Source organism: Arabidopsis lyrata (genome assembly GCF_000004255.2).
Source record: "Arabidopsis lyrata subsp. lyrata unplaced genomic scaffold ARALYscaffold_7, whole genome shotgun sequence".
Lineage (NCBI taxonomy): Eukaryota > Viridiplantae > Streptophyta > Magnoliopsida > Brassicales > Brassicaceae > Arabidopsis > Arabidopsis lyrata.
This window is the reverse complement of record NW_003302549.1, coordinates 23,654,374-23,674,002: the sequence shown is the minus strand read 5'-3', so window position 1 is coordinate 23,674,002 and position 19,629 is coordinate 23,654,374. Positions and strand designations below refer to the sequence as shown.

General features: G+C 33.0%; 2 protein-coding genes and 1 long non-coding RNA gene across 3 annotated transcripts; 1 reads left to right on the top strand and 2 right to left on the bottom strand.

The window, feature by feature from the left end:
- The first annotated feature begins 5,312 nt into the window (after window positions 1-5,312).
- On the top strand, window positions 5,313-8,300 carry LOC9304830 (proline dehydrogenase 2, mitochondrial). Its single transcript, XM_021019452.1, has 4 exons — window positions 5,313-5,984; window positions 6,829-7,480; window positions 7,727-7,967; window positions 8,077-8,300. Exons 1-4 carry the CDS (start codon window positions 5,481-5,483, stop codon window positions 8,108-8,110), a joined length of 1,431 nt encoding a protein of 476 aa, XP_020875111.1. The 5' UTR covers window positions 5,313-5,480; the 3' UTR covers window positions 8,111-8,300.
- A 264-nt stretch (window positions 8,301-8,564) lies between these two features.
- LOC9304829 (putative cullin-like protein 2) lies at window positions 8,565-10,950 on the bottom strand. The gene is made up of 10 exons (XM_021018534.1): window positions 10,829-10,950; window positions 10,651-10,744; window positions 10,379-10,564; window positions 10,249-10,296; window positions 9,960-10,163; window positions 9,805-9,882; window positions 9,633-9,722; window positions 9,460-9,540; window positions 9,216-9,350; window positions 8,565-9,135 (listed from the first exon to the last, which is right to left on the bottom strand). Exons 1-10 carry the CDS (start codon window positions 10,948-10,950, stop codon window positions 9,076-9,078), a joined length of 1,098 nt encoding a protein of 365 aa, XP_020874193.1. The 3' UTR covers window positions 8,565-9,075.
- Window positions 10,951-14,206: 3,256 nt separating this feature from the next.
- LOC110226912 lies at window positions 14,207-18,602 on the bottom strand. Its single transcript, XR_002330794.1, has 2 exons — window positions 18,184-18,602; window positions 14,207-17,249 (listed from the first exon to the last, which is right to left on the bottom strand). It is a non-coding gene; the product is annotated as an uncharacterized LOC110226912 (long non-coding RNA).
- Between the last annotated feature and the right edge of the window lie 1,027 nt (window positions 18,603-19,629).

The following is a 19,629-nucleotide window of genomic DNA, read 5'->3' as shown; positions in this document are numbered from 1 at the left end:
GGTGACCTCCCGGGAAGTCCTCGTGTTGCATCCCTCTTAAAAGAAGAAAAAAAAAAATCAGACTTATCGTGGTCTCATGTCATCATGGATAAAAATAATAATTATTAGGGTTGAATGATAGTGACAATATTTTGACCCAAAAAAAAATGATAGTGACAATATAACTAGTAATGAGAAAATAAATTTATGAAATTCACTAGTTGACTAAAACATAGACGAAGCTATCTTTGGTGTTTTAGGAAATTTTTTAATTATTTGATTAATTTGTTGGTGATTAAAGGAATATTAAACAAAATAGCCTTTCGAAAACATAACGATTCATTCAATCTGAATTAAACCAAACTCACATTTTGGAAATTGAATGATATCTTAATAGTTATTAATTGGATTGTATACCAAAAAATAAAAACGAATCCGAAATTAACAAACCAACAACAAAATTGTGGATTGCATGGACTGTCAGTTTCTTTTTGAATATGACTACTTTGCTTTTCCGAATCGGTTACCCCTTGGATTGGAGGTTTGAAACATGTATTCTTCTAATGGAGTTTTCTACTGTTTCACCGACATAGGTTGCTTACGGATGTTCTACCTCTCTATGAATTCATGGAATCTTCTTCCTCGACGGTCTTCTAAACGCCTTGAAACTATTCAATGTATGAGTATGACAGAGTACCAAGGAGATATCGTGTATTATCAGAGCCAAGCCTTTTGATAAAATAAAGGCTACAAGCCCAAAGCAGATATATGGGCCATTAATAATGTGTTTAGAAAATAAAATAAAAATGATTTTGTTAGAAAAAAAATTCAAACCTCTTCCCTCTTTTCTTAGTTTACAAGCCAAAATCATTACACTAAAGAGATTTTTAGATAATTTTACAGTATAAAAATAGATAATATTTACGAAGACCGCAAACTCATGTTTGGCCCGCTTGGTCGCATGATTTAATCGTAGATTTTAAAAACCAGAAATAGATGAAGTGTCGTTAGTTCAACTGGTAAAGATCCTAGCCGAAGTTTAGAGGTCGCCGGTTTGAGTGACGTTTGAGATGAAACTAATATTATATGTTGTGGTTTTGGACCTGGGGAGATTATAGACTTTGGCCAGAACTTCCTGGTAAAAAAAAAAAAAAAAAAAAAAAAAAATGGACGAAGAAAACAGATAGGTTTGCTAGGGTTTACGTTTTACTTAGGCTTCCACGAAAAAAGATAGGTGTACTCCAAAGGTGATTTGATGTAGTGAGTTTAATGTCTGGATAATGCCACGCATAAACTTCTCAAGTCTCAACTTTGTTCAGAACTTCAGATACAATATTAGGAAGTTCATCGTTCTTACTTTTTTTTTGTTCAATCAAACTGGATCAGTATTATCTATAAAATTAATTAAAACGGCAAAGGTATTTTCGGTTCGGTGTTCCGATATCTTGCTTGATTTTATAAAAAGAAGAGAAGAAATATCAAAAACATGTACCAATAATACGAGAAATATCACACCAGCATAAATTAGAGTAAAATTATTTAATTGAATACAAAATGTATTTAATGTTTAATTTGACAAAATGTATCTTTAAATTATTTTTCACCTGACAATTTACAACTCTACAGAATATCCAAATCTGATCAAAAATAATTTCCAATTAAATTTTTTTTTTACATGAGTGTTTATCAGTTTGTTTGCTAAACGGCTATAAGTAGCATGTTCTTTTGTTTGTTTCTTTCATATATACATCACTTAAAATAAAATATACTACATAGTATATTTTTGTTAAAATCATCACCTTTTTTTTTTTTGAAAAAATTAAAACCATCGCTACAAGCTTTTTTGTTACAACCATCACCAATATGAAACAGAGAGAACAGGTATTTCTATTTGAAAATGTGACTAAATCCGAGTGTTTTACTTTTAGTATTGTGTGGCTGTTAAAATCCACACTCGAAATTTCTATTTAATTTTTATGATAAAAGAGGGCTAGATCTTCAATGATGCTATGAGTATTCAATTGCTAAAAACGAAAGGATTTTATTGATATGAATCAAGTGAAAATACAATGAAGTATGAAAATACAAGTATTTGTGAGTATTAAGGTTTAGTAGCAAGTAGGCGATGTCCCTTCTCTGATCAGCCTCTCCTCCTTTTATACGTCTTCAAGTTAGGTTAGCAGCCTCCGAGATCCTCGCCCGTATCTCCTAGAAATCAGGTGCGTTCCGGGATTCCCTCTAAATTGGTTCCTCATCTGTTGGTAGTTACGCATCTCTACTTCGTGGGCTGACGGGCTTGGTATAAATCTGAGGGTCCAATTAGTGTTTATGCAGGTGGAATCGGAGGTGTGAATTCCAGCTCCAACAGCATTGTCTCCCTTGTCTTGCTAATTTATTAATTATTTTTATTTGCATTGTTGAATTAATCCTGCTTTTATTTTTTTGGTAAACGAATTAATCTTGTTTTTTTTTTTCGCCTAACGAATTAATCTTGTTTTAAAATAAAGTTATAGATATGATATTGACTTTTCCGGCTATTTATATACTTTTCAATAATATTAGTAACGTCTAGTTGTAGAACACCAATAAGCATTTCAGTTTCGTAAGGAAGAAAGAAAATCAAACGAAAAAGAATAAACGTCGAAGTTATCAAATAAGAATAAAGAAGAATAAATGTTGATGAATAGAATTCGACTTTGTGCATGTATCAAACATACAAGCAAAACATATATATATTAAAAACAAGCAAAACATATATACAAAAATATCAAACATACAAGCAAAACAATATAAAATTTTAGCATTACTAGATATCTGAATTTTGCCAAAACGTCCAATTAATCTTGTTATAATTAAAGAATTTTTCGCTACTCCACCATAAATAAAAGACTGAACCATGCACGAAATTTCATCGCAGTAAAATCAGACCTGGAACTATGAAAAATTGCTAATACTATTTTACCAAGATATAAAGACATATTTGTTTATCTTTTCAGTTCTATTTTTTTTAGAAACTAGAGATTCTAAACCGAAACCCATAATTTTCAAAACCAAAAATAAAAACGAATTTTAATCTCCTTACAAAAAAATATTGAACCATACAGTTTGTTCTCTTGTTTAGGACCACTAATCCCCACTTCCTTCTTGGTACCTTATATTTTATTGCCACTAATATTTACTCCCTCCGTTTCACATAGAGTGTCGTTTTAAGGTTTTAATCTCGTTTCACAAAGAGTGTCGTTTTGTGTTTTCGGCAGTTTTAAAGACTAATTCTCTTTTTTTAACCTCACTATTTTAGCTTATTAATTAGAGAGAGAGTATTATTTAGTGTATTAATAAGGAAAAAAATGAAATTTGTTTACTTTTCTTAATTTGTGTGAAAATGTTAGAATGACACTCTTTATAAAACAGAAAGAGTATTTAGTAGTGTTTACATTGTTAGGGAGAGAATCTTGCTAAATTGAGCTAGTAAAGTCAAAGATTCACAAGTTCAGGTCTGAATGTTGCATCCAATTCACCATCCACCGACTAAGACAAATCTTGATCACAATTCAATTTTTATTTCTTTCTATTAAATAATCATATCCATTTAATAATTACGATCTATTGGTCACAGGTCACGTCCTTGGTGTCTCTGACTCGACTTTCTTAATAGATTTATTATTTTAATTTTTGGGACAACTTTTAATAGATTTATTGGTTATGATTGGTGTGCTGCATAGAAGAAAAATATATCAAGTGGTCCTACCATATTGGAAGAAAATTTTTTTTTGTTATCAAATGAATTTTTATTTTATGAATAGAAACTTTTCTTCTACGTATTAGTAGAAAGAAGAATTCTTCTCACTTCTTTTCCTCTTCTCTCTCACCAGTCACACCCATTATCTTTCACTTTCCAAAACAAATATGTTGTCAGAAAATCACGGCAAAATTCTTCTCTTACACTCTACTCTAAAATCTAAATTAGAGTTTAATTTCATCTTTGACTCCATTTCGTTGTTAAATCCTTATATTATATGCAATGACATCCATATATAATTCTCATGTTTAGTAACTCTTTTTTTTGGGGGTAAAATGTTTATTAACTCTTGGGATTTACTATGTATTAATCCGGATCTTATTTAGTCGCATTAACGTCATAACGGTTTCTTTGATATATCGAATGCGGAATTTACGACCAATAAGACAAGAACTATATATGGATTATTATTATGATCTCCTATTAATGATACCATAAATTCCAAGATTAGAAACCCACGTAGTATTGACGTCAAGTCAACAGCAAAAAGCCACGTGATATTTGTTATGCAAATAGCAATATGAAGATAATAAGCTATATAACTTGAAAGTTTGGTTATCAAAAGCTATAGTTTATTTCTTTAAAATGAGATCCCTCACATCATTATCTATATATCTTTAATATCGCCTTTGAGACAGATTGCAAGGAGCTGACTCAGCTATTGGACACTCCGGATGAGTGGCCCGCTTTTGTTTCGGAGTTAGAAGATTTCAATGCCTTAAAACTTGGTTTCCCTCATTTTTCCTTAGATTTTATTCCATGTTTAAACAATGTCCGTGCTGATTGTCTCGCTAAGAAAGCAAGGGCACTTGATTCTATTTTTTCCCATGTAAGCTCTTCAACTCCGGACTGGTTTTCTTCCGTAGAAAACCGCCCGTTTCTAGCTTAAATGGATGAATTTATTTTGCTGTCAAAAAAAAAAAATGATAACCAGCCTTAAACCTCCTTTTTTTTTACAAGAAAGACCCAATTTTATTTTGGATGGTTTAATCTTGATTTTAATTATATTATTTATGTAAAACTTAAATTAAATTTGAAGAAACTGATTTATTACTAAAAATTATATTAACTATATTCCTAAATTATAACTAAAATATTATCTAAGAAAATAATTTTCTGCTAGTCTAATAATCTAGTTTCTTATAAAATAATTAAAACTAAAGACTTTCAATTTTAAAACTTTCTGTAACTCTGATAAAACAAATTTGTGTTTAAATAGAATCGAAATTTGAATAAATAATATTTGTTTGTTTGTTTGTATGTACGTAGATTTTTGTTTCAGTCTATTAAACATGTAAATCCATATAGATGATAACAAATAAATGAAAAGCTGAAATGACTTATCCATCATTATTTTGTTTGAAAATTCAATAACTCCAGTCAGACCAAAATTTAGGCAATTTTCAGTTTTTGAAAAGATTCTCTCCTAATTCTTGATTATTATTTTCCGGATTCTATCCCAATTTTAAGAAAAATTAACTCCTACTAATACTATGATGTTATCCCAATCAGACATATCGTAACATATATTGACATCTATTACCACATATGTACACACACACATAAAGTCTTGTGTGTATAAATACATGCACCAATAACACACACACACACAAACCCCAACACACAAAAACGCTTGTGAACAAAAAAAGAGAAACCAAAAAACCGGACAAAAGAAAGAAAACAAAACGTTCTTAAAGTTTAAATGGCAAATCGTTTCCTCCGACCAAACCTCATCCACCGTTTCTCCACCGTGAGTCCCGTCGGTCCTCCGACCACCGTCATCCCGGAGATTCTTTCCTTTGACCAACCAAAACAAGACGTTGACCTAGATCTTTCCGACCAAGCTCGACTCTTTGCTTCTGTCCCAATCTCCACCCTCCTCCGCTCAACCGCAGTTCTTCATGCTACGTCCATAGGCCCTATGGTAGATCTTGGCTCATGGCTCATGAGTTCCAAGCTCATGGACACGACCGTTACACGCGATCTAATACTCCGTGTCGTAAAAGGAACGTTTTATGACCATTTCTGCGCCGGCGAAGATGCGGCTGCCGCTGCAAGGCGCGTGAGTAGCATGTATGAGTCGACAGGACTTAAAGGTATGTTGGTGTATGGCGTAGAACATGCCGAAGACAGTGGCGCGTGTGATGAAAACATTCAGAAATTCATTGAAACCGTCGAAGCTGCTAAAACCCTACCTACGTCTCACGTAAGACATTCTCAGAAGTTCATCTTTTAGACTTTTTCTATGCATTTCTCTGTTTTTCCAAAACAAAACTATTCATATATTTTCATCAATATATGTTTTTATTACTGTTTTGGTTTAAAATTACTTTAATTAGTCGATATAGGCATATATAGCCATTATTTTAATAGTGATCATAAATTTTTTGTGGGGTAACATATATATGATAATCAATTTGTGCAAGTCGGATCTACGTATACAAACAAACCACCATAGATATTTATAGGTGTAGAGGCAAATTGTGAGAAATGAGGTCAATTGACCCCAATGGTTATTTGCTATGTTGACATTGATTTTTTGTTCCATTTGACATAAAACTACCTCCACCAGTTCGTTTCTTCTATATGTTTGTAGATATTTTTTTCTTTAAAAATTCGATCCCACTAGATTTTTCTTCTAGATCTGTCACTCCAAAAACGTGGAGTAACCGACCAATGAAAACCATTTATACGAATAAATATATAAAAACTAAATTAGAAAAGAGACTAACACGTGTTTAATAAACCTTAAAAAAATAACAAAGAACACCAACTTGTCTGATTTTTATTTCGATAACGACTTTTTTTTGCTTTGTTTTATAACGTCTTGTCTGAATTTTAGTTTTGTAAATTAGTAGTATGAAATAATAATCAAAGCCACGTCGATTCCTCGTCAGAGTTAAAAGTTAACACGTTAATCACGCAATGAGAACATATTTGGAAATCAGAATTGTCAACTACACGACAGGAATATTCTTCCGTATACAATAATTCCGGTTTAAACCGGTTCAACTGCTAATCAAATTTTATTTGTTTTTTTGTCTGACCAGTTAAGCTCAGTGGTGATCAAAATCACAGCGATTTGTCCAATGAATCTCCTGAAACGAGTTAGTGATTTGCTCCGGTGGCAATACAAGAACCCTAATTTCAAACTTCCATGGAAACTCAATTCATTTCCGGTTTTCTCTGGTTTAAGTCCTCTCTACCACACTACTTCTGAACCGGAACCATTAACCGCAGAAGAAGAACGAGAGCTAGAAAAAGCTCACGAACGCCTCAAATCCGTCTGTAAAAGATGTCAAGAATCGAACGTACCGTTACTAATCGATGCCGAAGACACAATTCTCCAACCGGCGATTGATTACATGGCTTATTGGTCGGCGATTATGTTCAATTCTGACAAAGACCGACCTATAGTTTACAACACGATTCAAGCCTACTTGAAAGATGCAGGAGAGAGATTGCATTTGTCTTTACGAGAATCTGAGAAAATGAATGTTCCTATTGGGTTTAAATTGGTGAGAGGTGCTTATATGTCTAGTGAAGCTAGGTTAGCAGATTCCTTGGGTCACAAGTCACCGGTCCATGACACAATTCAAGATACACACAATTGCTACAATGACTGTATGAGTTTCCTTATGGAGAAAGCCTCAAATGGATCAGGCATTGCGGTCATTCTAGCGACGCATAACACCGACTCCGGTAAGACATTGAACCATACTTATTAAATTCCTACACTTGAGAATTGAAAACTGAAAATAAGAATGAACAACACTCAGATTCGATATTGTTTATTCAGTATTTATTTCTCTATCATTTGGGATGATATATTTTTTTCGGTTCGGTTTGGATTCGTCTCGCTTTTTATGTTCACTCTTAGATTTAATGATGAAATTGTCCCTACACTGTTATACTTAACTGTTTGTTCTTATTTATGATTCATGATAGGTAAACTAGGGGCAAGGAAAGCAAGTGAGCTAGGGATCGATAAAGAAAACGGGAAGATCGAGTTTGCACAGCTTTACGGAATGTCGGATGCATTATCTTTCGGATTGAAAAGGGCCGGTTTCAATGTGAGCAAGTACATGCCATACGGGCCGGTGGATACTGCGGTTCCATACCTTATCCGGCGGGCATATGAGAACCGTGGTATGATGTCTACAGGAGCTCTAGACCGCCAACTTATGAGGTAACTCACCGGTTTAACACTTTGGTTGAGTCCGTACCGGTTTGGAAAACATCGTTTTCTGCCTAGATTTTGGTCTTAACAATGTGTTGGTTTGTTTGTGTCTTTGTAGGAAGGAGCTTAAGAGAAGAGTTATGGGTTGGTGATTGGTGAAGACGGAAGATATATAAATGTGTTTCATTCATGGAATAATTATAAGGCAAATATAGATTTTAAAATTATATAAATGGAGTAGCAAAATATCTGAAGTAGGTTTTGATCACAAAAGGGTATCATCCACAAATGTATACAGTAATTCCTTAGTGATCAATGATAATGTAATTTGCATATTTCATTTTTTGCTTGAATCAATAATATATATTTTTATTTAAAATTTACTATGATTTTTTGAAAAGTGTGTTCTTCATGTTGCTATTTTTATTTTTTTTATCACAACTAAGCACCATAAGAAGGATCAAAGCAAAAATATATGAACTCTATACAAGGACCAGAACATGTTAATCATATATAATTGTTGGGAAAATTAGTAAGTTCTCATATATGTGAAGATATAATAATGTTGATGATGATCATAATTGGAAGATGATGATGATGGTGATAATAAGAAGATGATGATGATGATTGTATGATGATCATGATATGATGATGGTGATGAGAAAAACAAACAAAAATGGGTAACCCATCAAACCTATTACAATATCCCATGTTACAAACACATTAGACTCATCAACCAATTAGGATTAAAAAGGACATATTTAACCCATTAAAGTTGATGGGTTTGGGACCGATCGGCCAATGATTTTTGACTCTTGTTGCTATTACAATATCCCATGTTACAAAAATTAAATCCAAGCTATTTGAAAAAAAAAAGAGAAAGCAAATCCTAGTCAAACTTGAAAAGGAACAGAACATGATATATTTGATTGTCTTAGATGATTTAAGAACCAAAACTAAATGATGAGACTCTCTATAAAACTGGTTTGGTTTAGATTTTAGCTCTTATCTTAACTCTAGTTTCTAGTTTGGCCAAGTTCCTTTGTTCATGTGGATGTAGTATCCGAAACAATAAAGAAGAGAAAAAGATTTACTTTCTCAAACCCTACCTTCATCACTAAAACTTCTTCTCACTTCCTCCTTGACTTCTTAAGATATCAAATGCCTCTTTCAATGCCTACAATGCATTCAAAGGAAACTATGGTCATTCAATAAAATATTGTGGGAAAAGATAGACACCCATGAACACACTCTAACCTTATGGAAGAACCTGTGGTTCTGAAAACACTCGGTGACATAAACCATGTACTTATTGTGTAGCTCAATTAGTAGTTGATTAGTAGTTGCGTCGTCAGCTTGTTTGATAAGGGCATTCCCCTCTTCAGTAATATGCTGTTTTTATACACACATTTTCCAATGAAAACCAATGTGAGTTAAAAAAAAAAAAAGAAATTGATTTGGAAACAAACAAAAGTAAGTTTAAAAATAAAATAAAATAAACCTTTTTGAATAAGTCTGCAATACGTTCTAACCTATGAGGGATTGGATGATAAAGACTGTACATCCTAGAGAGATCATTCTTCTGAAAGTATATATATAGCAATGCTCCATCAAAATAGATAATTTCAAATGATAACTTGTTTACATATTATAACCACAAAAAGTTAAATTTACCTTGTCATCTCTTAGCAATGCACAGCACCCTGAATGCTCATTTTCTAGACGGTTTTTTGCAACCATTACCAACAATTGATTTTGTACTTTCTGCAATCATAAATAAACAAACAAGTTCAATAATTATCAATGTTTGTATAACCAGCTCATAATACAGTCAGAAATAACCTACCTCAACTAGTTTGGGTTCAGTGCTTGAATGGAGATAGTGAGTGACTCTCTCCCTCTCCCTCTTTAGACACTCCTCAACCTGCAATATAACATTACTAACGTTAACATATATACACTTTTTTCTGAAATCGAATGAAAACATAGTCGTAGACATGCCTTTATCATGTAATCAGGACAAGAATCCTCCTCGATCCACCTTGACGCCTTGCGAGAATAGTAAGAAGCAGTATCTTGAAGCATGAAGCTTTCAAAATCCTCTTCATATTTTTCAGTGGTTCCCATCCCATTATCCACATAGACATCTAATACGTTCTTCACTAGTGCCCTATCAATCTCTTCGCCCTCACGTTCTTTATGAATCTGGCAAAAGTTATATTGTTAGACAGAAAAAAACAAGAACTATGCTGAACTAGAGTGTTTTTTCATTACATATATCGATACTTACAAGTGCTACTACAGCTTTTGTGGCCATGGATTGCATCTCAGAATAAACCTAAAGCAAAAAATTTGCATGAATAAACAAATACATTTGCGGCATTGAAAAATTAGGAGCTATAGGAATATTCATTACAAACCAGGTCAAGGAAGCATGTCAATCCAACTTCATCTAGTGATGGAATATTAGTCCGAGGAACCAAGTAACGGTCGATATAATGGAAAATGTTGGTTAAAAATGTAACCAAAATTTTATGGTTATTCCACCTCTTAACAAGCTCTATTAGCATATGTTCATCATGCTTCTCCCTTAAAGAAGGCAACACCTTAACCACATATTAAACGAAATTATATTAATTAATTTTTCCTTTTAAGTTAAAAAAAGACAAATATGTAAAACTTTGGTACTCACCGTTTGGATAGTATAATCTTCAATTACTTGAAGATACTTCTCATAAAGCTGATGTGAGTAATCTGGTTTTTGGGTGCACATATCGTAGATTGTCCTGTGAATCACATAAGAGATTACTGTGGTAGGTGTAGAACTGTCAACAACAAACATTACTTATGAATTATGATGGCCTACGTACGTGTAAAGATTGACACCTAGCTGAGGTTTAAATGCTGGTTCCGGCTCTTCTTCTATGATCCTTATCACTTCGGTAATACCTTTCTGCAAGGAGGACCATCCTTCCTCAAATTTAAGGACCATCCTTCTAGAATCTGTTTCAGGCTCTCTTGAGTCAAACTTTGGAAAAATATTAAGATAGTTACAACAAAATTTAGGTCTTGAGAGAGGTCATTATATATCGACACTTTTGCATCCATATTAGGTATATTCAAAACTAATATTCTTATTGTTATTGTCAATCACAAACCAAAACAAATTATAACAATGACAAGATGTTACGTCTTACGTGTCCATTGAGATTACGCGAGAATGAATCAACCACATATTTGAAAACACGAGAAAGATTCCAATCTTTGAAAGTAATGAAGATTTGCGTGGAAAACAACAAAACACGGAGAAGCTGACATAAACCTAACTCGATCAAAATCATGTACATAAACCCTAAAACCCTAAGAGTCACGTACCTGAAGATTTAGATTTCACCGTAAAATTAGCTATGAGAATCGGAATGCGACTAAAAAACCTACAAGAGAAACGGAAGTCAATATATATGTTCAATATATATACTAGATTAGGACCTGCAAATTTTTTAAATAAAATTAAATTTAACAAAAGATATAATAAAATTTTGTTGTAAATAGCAACACTTAAAGTAAATATTTAAAATTTTAGTTAGGGGAAAAAGTTATTTATATATTTGTTTTTGTCTTACTACACTAATTTGTATTTCTATATTTTGAAATTATTGTAACATTTATCAGTCACCAAGACATTTATCAAATATACATCATTATCTCCTTATTAATTATTATTAAAAGGAAAGTACAAATTGAAAAATGGTCTAATTTAGCTTCAATTTCAATTTCAATTTTGGATTTTGTAAGTGTTTAGCAAAATTGATAAGGGTAAATTAGTCTAAAATTTTCATTAAAGCTTTAGGATCCGCGTGTTTATAAAACAGGTTTAAAATGAATCAAATATATCCAAATCCTTAAACGAATCACTAATCGGATTTTAACATCTTCACAAAACAGAGATGCAATCCTAACCATTCAACATATTTTGTATCTAATTTAAGGCATATTCGATCGCAATATGAAATATATTCTCCAAATCTCGATTAATTGCTGAATAAATTTCCAAAAAAATATGATCTAATCTAATCCTAACCATAAACTACTACTCAATATCCTAATTTTCCCTAAATTCGTGAATCATTAATTTTGATATCAATCAAGAAGATATTCGGGTTAATATATCCTATATTTTTTGCTTCGACTCCAAGATTTTCGAAAATTTATAAGCTAAAAATACTATCATTCTACTTGACTATAAATATCAACTCTATCATTCCTTACTATCCAGCAATTCACATCAAACGACTAATACCTCTTTTTTCCCAGCCAAAAACCACCGCGGGTTGAATCCTATCTTCAACAAATCAGGATCGTCACCTTGCAAAGTTCACATCTGATCTGCATCTCAAACCAGGATTCACCAACAGGTAACACTTTCAAATGTTTCATGGGGGCTTTCTTGACACTAATAAGACGTTTAGGGTTATTTTCATAATATTGTAATAGTTTGAAGGTTGTTTTGAAAAGTCACCTGCGGGACATGAAGGATGAGAGCGTGCGTAGTGAGACGCGATGGCGCGTGGATCCCAAACGAGCTTGCCACAACTAACGACAAGTGAATCTCGAGAGACGCAAGCCAATCTGAATTGAAGCTACAGGTGCCAAAGATGCACAACGTCAAGACACGTGCGTAGCACCGTGACCACCGCCGCGAATGCACCGTCCATGTAAAGACACGCCGGTCCGGTGGTTTGGCCGATAGCGAGCGCGTAGAAGAAGAGCAGATCCACCGCTAAAGTCATCCCTCGAGCTAGAAGCAACGTGCGGTTCCATCTCTGCACTCGCTTGTGATTATAACATTTCCTTTATACTCAAAAATCTGGTTCAGACTGGATTGGAGACAGATCCTTCCTGAATCGGAACTAAGGAAGAACCGGCGGTGGATTTTCTTTTACTTTCTTTACTTTGTCTTTATAATGTAATCTTATTAGTTTATAATATACAAAGAATTCTTTCCAACTTACTGTTGTGAAAACGTATTTCGAATGATTTTATAACTTAATAAAGAAGTATCAATATAAGAGAGAAGTAGAAAATAGAGAGAGATTTTGCATTGATTTTGTTGTGATCCTTTTGTTGGTGTACATTTTACAATGAATTTGATGGTATATATAGAGAAGAAATATAGAGATGTTTAGTGATGGTGGTCTCCACATAAATGTTTTACACCATCCATTTATAAGTGGGAAGTGTTGGTGATTTTACACCATTGATTTCTTAGTGGAATGTTTGTTGAATTTGATTTTCATAACACTCCCCCTTGGAGACCAGCGTCACTATTGTCTCTTGCGTAATATTTCTTGTTGCCTCGTTAAAAACCTTTCCAGGAAAACCCAGTGGGAAAAACCTTGGTAGGATAAAAGAGTGCAACTTCGCAAGCTCCCCCTCAAATAATCAGGATCACGTCTTACAAGTGTTCATCACCATAGATGTATGACGTACTGCCTCGTTAAAAACCTTATCATGGAAAAACCCATTGGGATAAAAACCATGACAAGGGAAAAAGAGTACAGTAACACATACTCCCCCTGGAAAAGACTTCATAGGTCTCGTAGATGATGCATTCCAATACTTTGAACATGCTTTCTAAATGTAGAAGTTGGAAGCGCCTTTGTGAATAGATCTGCTGCATTGTCACTTGAACGAATGTACTGAACGTCGACTTCCTTATTCTTCTCGAGTTCTTGAGTGTAGGAGAAGAATCTTGGAGGAATATGTTTTGTTCTGTCGCTCTTGATATAGCCTTCTTTGATTTGAGCAACACATGCAGCATTATCTTCATATAGTCTTGTTGGCTCTTTTTTGATGACTAATCCACTTGCTTCTTGAATATGGTTAGTCATAGATCTAAGCCATACACATTCTCTACACGCTCATGAAGAGCAATGATCTCTGCGTGATTTGATAAGGTGGCTACTATCGTTTGCTTTTGAGAACGCCACGAGATTGTAGTTCCTCCAATGGTAAAAACATATCCAGTTTGTGATCTAGACTTATGAGGGTCCGATAGATATCCTGCATCTGCAAAACCAACTAGACCAAACTCGGAGTTTCTAGAATAATATAATCCCAAATCAATTGTACCTTGAAGATAGCGGAAGATGTGTTTTATCCCATTCCAATGCCTTCGAGTAGGGGATGAATTGTACCTTGCAAGCAAATTAGTAGCAAAAGCAATATCTGGTTTAATACAATTTGCAAGATACATAGAATGAGAAAATTCCATCATCATCATCTATCTCATTTCTAACCCATATTTTTCTATTTTGGGTATAGTTGATGGAAATCTCATAGTTTTCTTTATTATTTTCGTCTTCAGGACTTTTTCCGTCTTCAGGACTTTTCTCTGTATCCAACTCTTCATGAATCTTCTCATTTACTTCTCCCAATTTCTTTTTCTTCCGGGGATTTTTATCTTTTGAGCCCATTGGTCTCCCCCTTTTCAACTGAACTTTAGGTTCATTTATTTTTCCATCAGTTTGTTCTTCGGGAACATCAATTCTAGATGGAACATTCGCAGCGGGTATATAAGATTTTGTCACCCTTCTTGTATTAGTGAATGCATCTGGTAGTTGATTTGCCAAATTTTGTAAATGTACAATTTTCTGAACTTCCAGTTCACGTTGTTTCGTAGGGGGATCAAGGTGCAATAAAGAAGGTGTGCACCATGTAATATCTTTTGGAATTTCTTTAATTCCTCCCCCTAATGCTGGGAATTCTCCCTCATTAAAATGGCAATCAGCAAAACGTGCCGTAAACATATCACCAGTTTGCGGTTCAAGATACCGAATTATACTTGGTGATGTAAACCCGACATATATTCCCAATCTCCTTTGTGGTCCCATTTTTGTTCTTTGTGGTGGAGCTATAGGTACATAAACCGCACATCAAAAAACGCGGAGATGGGATATATCTGGCTTCTGGCCAGAACCTAATTGTAATGGGGAGTATTTATGATATGCACTTGGCCGTATTTGAATTAGTGCAGCAGCATGCAAGATTGCATGACCCCATACCGAAATTGGGAGCCTTGTTCTCATTATTAACGGTCTAGCAATAAGTTGTAGCCGTTTAATCAAGGACTCAGCCATGCCATTTTGTGTATGAACATGAGGGACCGGATGTTCAACATCAATTCCTAATGACATGCAATAATCATTGAAAACTTGTGAAGTAAACTCACCAGCATTATCAAGTCTTACTTTATTTATTGTATAATCAGGGAATTGTGCTCTCAACCTGATTATTTGGGTAATGAATTTCGCGAAAGCCAAATTTCGTGTGCTTAATAAACACACATGTGACCATCTACTGGATGCGCCAATTAATACCATAAAATATCGAAATGGCCCGCACTGTGGGTGAATAGGCCCACATATATCACCATGTATTCTTTCTAAGAATGCTGGAGATTCATTCCCAATTTTCGCTGGTGATGGCCGAGTTATTAACTTTCCTTGAGAACAAGCATTACATGAAAATTCTTTTGATTGAAAAATTTTCTGGTTTTTCAATGGATGGCCATTTGAATTTTCCACAATTTTACGCATCATGACTGAACCTGGATGCCCTAAACGTTCATGCCAGATTTTGAACGTATTTGTAAACTTCTGGTTTACAGTAATATATGATTCAATCATATTTATTTTTGTGGAGTATATTCCGGAGGATAAAGCTGCTAGCTTTTCTAATACACATTTCTTCTCCGTAATAATTGATGTAATGCAAAGATATTCAATGCCATTTTCATTTAGAGTTTCTATGTGATATCCATTTCTGCGGATATCTCTGAAACTTAACAAATTTCTAAATGATTTAGGAGAATATAATGCATTATTTATTTCAATTTTTGTTCCCCTCGGCATTGAAAAACTGGCTCTTCCGGAGCCCATAATAATTTTTGCATTACCAGATATAGTATTAACGCTTCCGGCGGAATTTTGTATTTTTAGGGAGGAGAAATACTTTTTATCTTTAAGGATTGTGTGCGTTGTAGCACTGTCTGCCAGACATATATCTCCATCCTTCATCTCAAATTTGGACATTTTCTGAATTTATAAATATTTATAAAAATATGTTAATATATCATAACAAACGATTTATATTACAATAAAACTATTTTACAATAGAGATATAATACAAAACACACAAAAACAAACATTAAGCTTTTATTTTCTTCTTCAGGAAGATAAACATAACTATCATGTCACACAAACTTCTTCGGGAAGTTTTATTCATTTTGTTTCTCGTTGATGGCTTCAGGATCAACTATGAAATCGGCAATGTCGAGATATGTATCATCGATTAAACCATCGAAAGAAGGCCCTGGTTCACCATAAACGAAGTTGGCTTCTTTTTCTTTTTGTGATTTTTGGTACAGATCGGCCAAATGTTTCGGCGTACGACAGGTACTGGACCAATGTCCTTTCATGCCGCATCTGTAACAAGCATTTTCATGTTGCTTAATCGCGCGACCATCTTCGTTCCTTTTGAATCTTTTATTGTTGTTTTTAGTGGAATCATTAGGACCGAATTTTCTTCCGTGTCCACGTCCACGCCCATATCCACCTCGTCCACGACCACGATCATTACTTCGAGCGCGTTTACGTCCGTAATTATTATAATTAGATGCTGCAACATTCACTTCCGGGAATGGAGCTGATCCAGTCGGACGAGATTGATGGTTCAACATCACAATTTCATTATTTTGTTATGCAACCAACAGAACTTGCATTAGTTCAGAATACTTCGTGTATCCTTTTGCTCGGTATTGTTGTTGCAGAAGTACATTTCCAGGATGGAATGTTTGGAGAGTTTTCTCAATCATATCATAATCACTTATATTTTCTCCACATAACATTATCCTGGAAGTAATTCCGAACAAAGCGGAATTATATTCGGCAACACTTTTGAAATCCTGAAAACGGAGGTTCAGCCACTCGTGTTTCGCTTTTGGTAAGATCACATATTTTTGGTGATCAAACCTATCTCCGAGTGCTTGCCAAAGATCTGCAGGATCTTCCTTTGTGATGTATTCATCTTTTAAACCATCATTGATATGGTGGGTTAAAAATATCATGGCATTTGCCTTATCCTCTTCAGGGGATGATTTTGATTTATCGATGGTGTCAAGGAGCCTTTTTCCTTTTAAATGCCTCTTTGCTGCAACGGCCCATCTCATATAATTATTCCCAGAGATATCAAGGGCAGTGATCTCGAGTTTTGCCAAATTTGACATGATAACTGTAAACATATAAAATAAATTTTTTAAACATAAATTTACTCGTTTTTCAATTGTAATTTAAATGGCATGATAATGTTATTTAATTAAATTGAACCATTTTAAATATGCAAACGATTACAAATGTCATTATTAAAAGTTTCATTTAATTAATTTAAAACATAGAAGGTACTTTCATAAGTGAAGCGATTACAAGAAACACAATTACATAGAAAAGTAAAATATAAACCATTAAAAACTCTTCAGGAGAAAATTCTCCAAAAATTAAACCATAAATAGCAACAAAAATAAAACCTATTACAAAAACTAAGAATGAATTAACCATTTTTTTTTCTTAGATTTTAGAGAGAGATATGATGAATGCGTGAAATGAAATGAATGAAAAATGATTGTATTTATAGATTGAAATTTATTGTTCATAACCGTTATAAATACTGTTCCTAGCCGTTTGAAAAGTGTAAAATTTTGAAAAATTTCTTCATGACCGTTGGTGAAAATATTAAACCAAAAATCAATCGTAAATATATATAATAAAATAGTTAAAAATTTAACAATTTAGATATCATAATGGAATTTATAAACATGAAATTAAAATATAATTATGAAATTAAAAGAACAATAATTATAATTTGTCTTCTGGACAAAATTTATTATATAGTTCTTCTGGAACGTTTTCATATGTCTTCTGGACATTTTTGTTTCATATATTTTATTTTGTATAGTTCTTCAGGAACTTTCAATAAATATCTTCAGGATATGTAATTATAAAATAATGATCTGAGGAGGCAGAGCCTACCATATGATCATGATCCGTTTCAGGAGGCATAGCCTTCCATAGGATCAAGGAGGAGGTATAACCTTCCATTCCTTAAATATTATAAATAAACAAATTTTAAATAAATTTAAACATAATTTAAAACATTACCTTCACTATACCTTAAATATTTAATCGTGTAGAGATTCGGATGTTTTTAGAAACGAGAGCTTACTCGTGCTTCACTATACCTTAAATATTTAATCGTGTAGAGATTCAGATGTTTTTAGAAACGAGAGCTTACTCGTGCTGATAACGTGTTGTGAAAACGTATTTCGAATGATTTTATAACTTAATAAAGAAGTATCAATATAAGAGAGAAGTAGAAAATAGAGAGAGATTTTGCATTGATTTTGTTGTGATCCTTTTGTTGGTGTACATTTTACAATGAATTTGATGGTATATATAGAGAAGAAATATAGAGATGTTTAGTGATGGTGGTCTCCACATAAATGTTTTACACCATCCATTTATAAGTGGGAAGTGTTGGTGATTTTACACCATTGATTTCTTAGTGGAATGTTTGTTGAATTTGATTTTCATAACACTTACAACATATTTTTTCAATTATTTTTATTAACTTACAGTAAATAACACTGTTTGTTATTTTAAACAAAAAAATATATAGAATTTTTCACACTATTACAACAATTAGAATACCAAGAAATACAGCTTTAATTTTTCACATTTCTGTAATACTTTATCTATATTAAATTTTGGTACAAAACCCACAAATAATACACATAGTTAACCCAATAAATATACCTTCCCCTAACTAAAAATTTAACAACCACCAAAAAACATATATTAACAATTTTTAAAAATTATAAATTATACATTATAAAATATATAATATGAAAACCAAACAAAACTGATACCTGCGGCATACCGCGGGTTGAATCCTAGTTGTTATTGCAAAATCTAAAACAAAATGTAGTTTCACAATCTCGTCTAAAATATGATTGCACAACTTGTTCAGAAAATGTGTTACATGCAAATTACCGGTCAAACTGTTGTCATATTTACAAATCTCCTATCTACTTTACCACACAAAATGTGTTTTTACATTGAATCATAGTCTATCATTGAAGTATGTTCTTTATCACCACCTACACAATGTCTCTATAAACATATTAAGCCAACTATATGTCTCTTTTTTTACGTCCAACTATTTGTCTCTTTTCAATCACTTTTGCATAGTTTCTTTAACCACTAAAATTATTGATTCACAAAATATTTCGAATGAAAACTATATAACATATCAATAATTGATGATGTATTTATAAGAAAAACTAAAATCTATATATATAATGGAGAGTTGTCTCTCTGATCTAGGGTGTCCATATCATCATCCAAGTCACCCTATTTTAATTTTGTGTAGGCTCCACATATTTTATTTATTTAAACAAAAAACATTAAAACTATAATTCATACATTTTATAATTTATATTATTATATTTCATTAAAAAACCACAATTTACAAAAAAATAAATTAAATATTAAAAAAATAAAAAAATAAATTTATAACACAAAATATGAATTTTTTTAATAGAGATTGGATAAATAGA

Coding starts and splice junctions, on each gene's coding strand:
- LOC9304830 (XM_021019452.1), top strand. CDS start 5,481: ATGGCAAATCGTTTCCTCCGACCAAACCTCATCCACCGTTTCTCCACC. Junction 7,481..7,726: donor GACGCATAACACCGACTCCG/GTAAGACATTGA, acceptor GATTCATGATAG/GTAAACTAGGGGCAAGGAAA. Junction 7,968..8,076: donor CTAGACCGCCAACTTATGAG/GTAACTCACCGG, acceptor GTGTCTTTGTAG/GAAGGAGCTTAAGAGAAGAG.
- LOC9304829 (XM_021018534.1), bottom strand. CDS start 10,950: ATGGTCCTTAAATTTGAGGAAGGATGGTCCTCCTTGCAGAAAGGTATT. Junction 9,351..9,459: donor TTGCAGACTTATTCAAAAAG/GTTTATTTTATT, acceptor GTATAAAAACAG/CATATTACTGAAGAGGGGAA. Junction 9,136..9,215: donor ACCACAGGTTCTTCCATAAG/GTTAGAGTGTGT, acceptor AATGCATTGTAG/GCATTGAAAGAGGCATTTGA.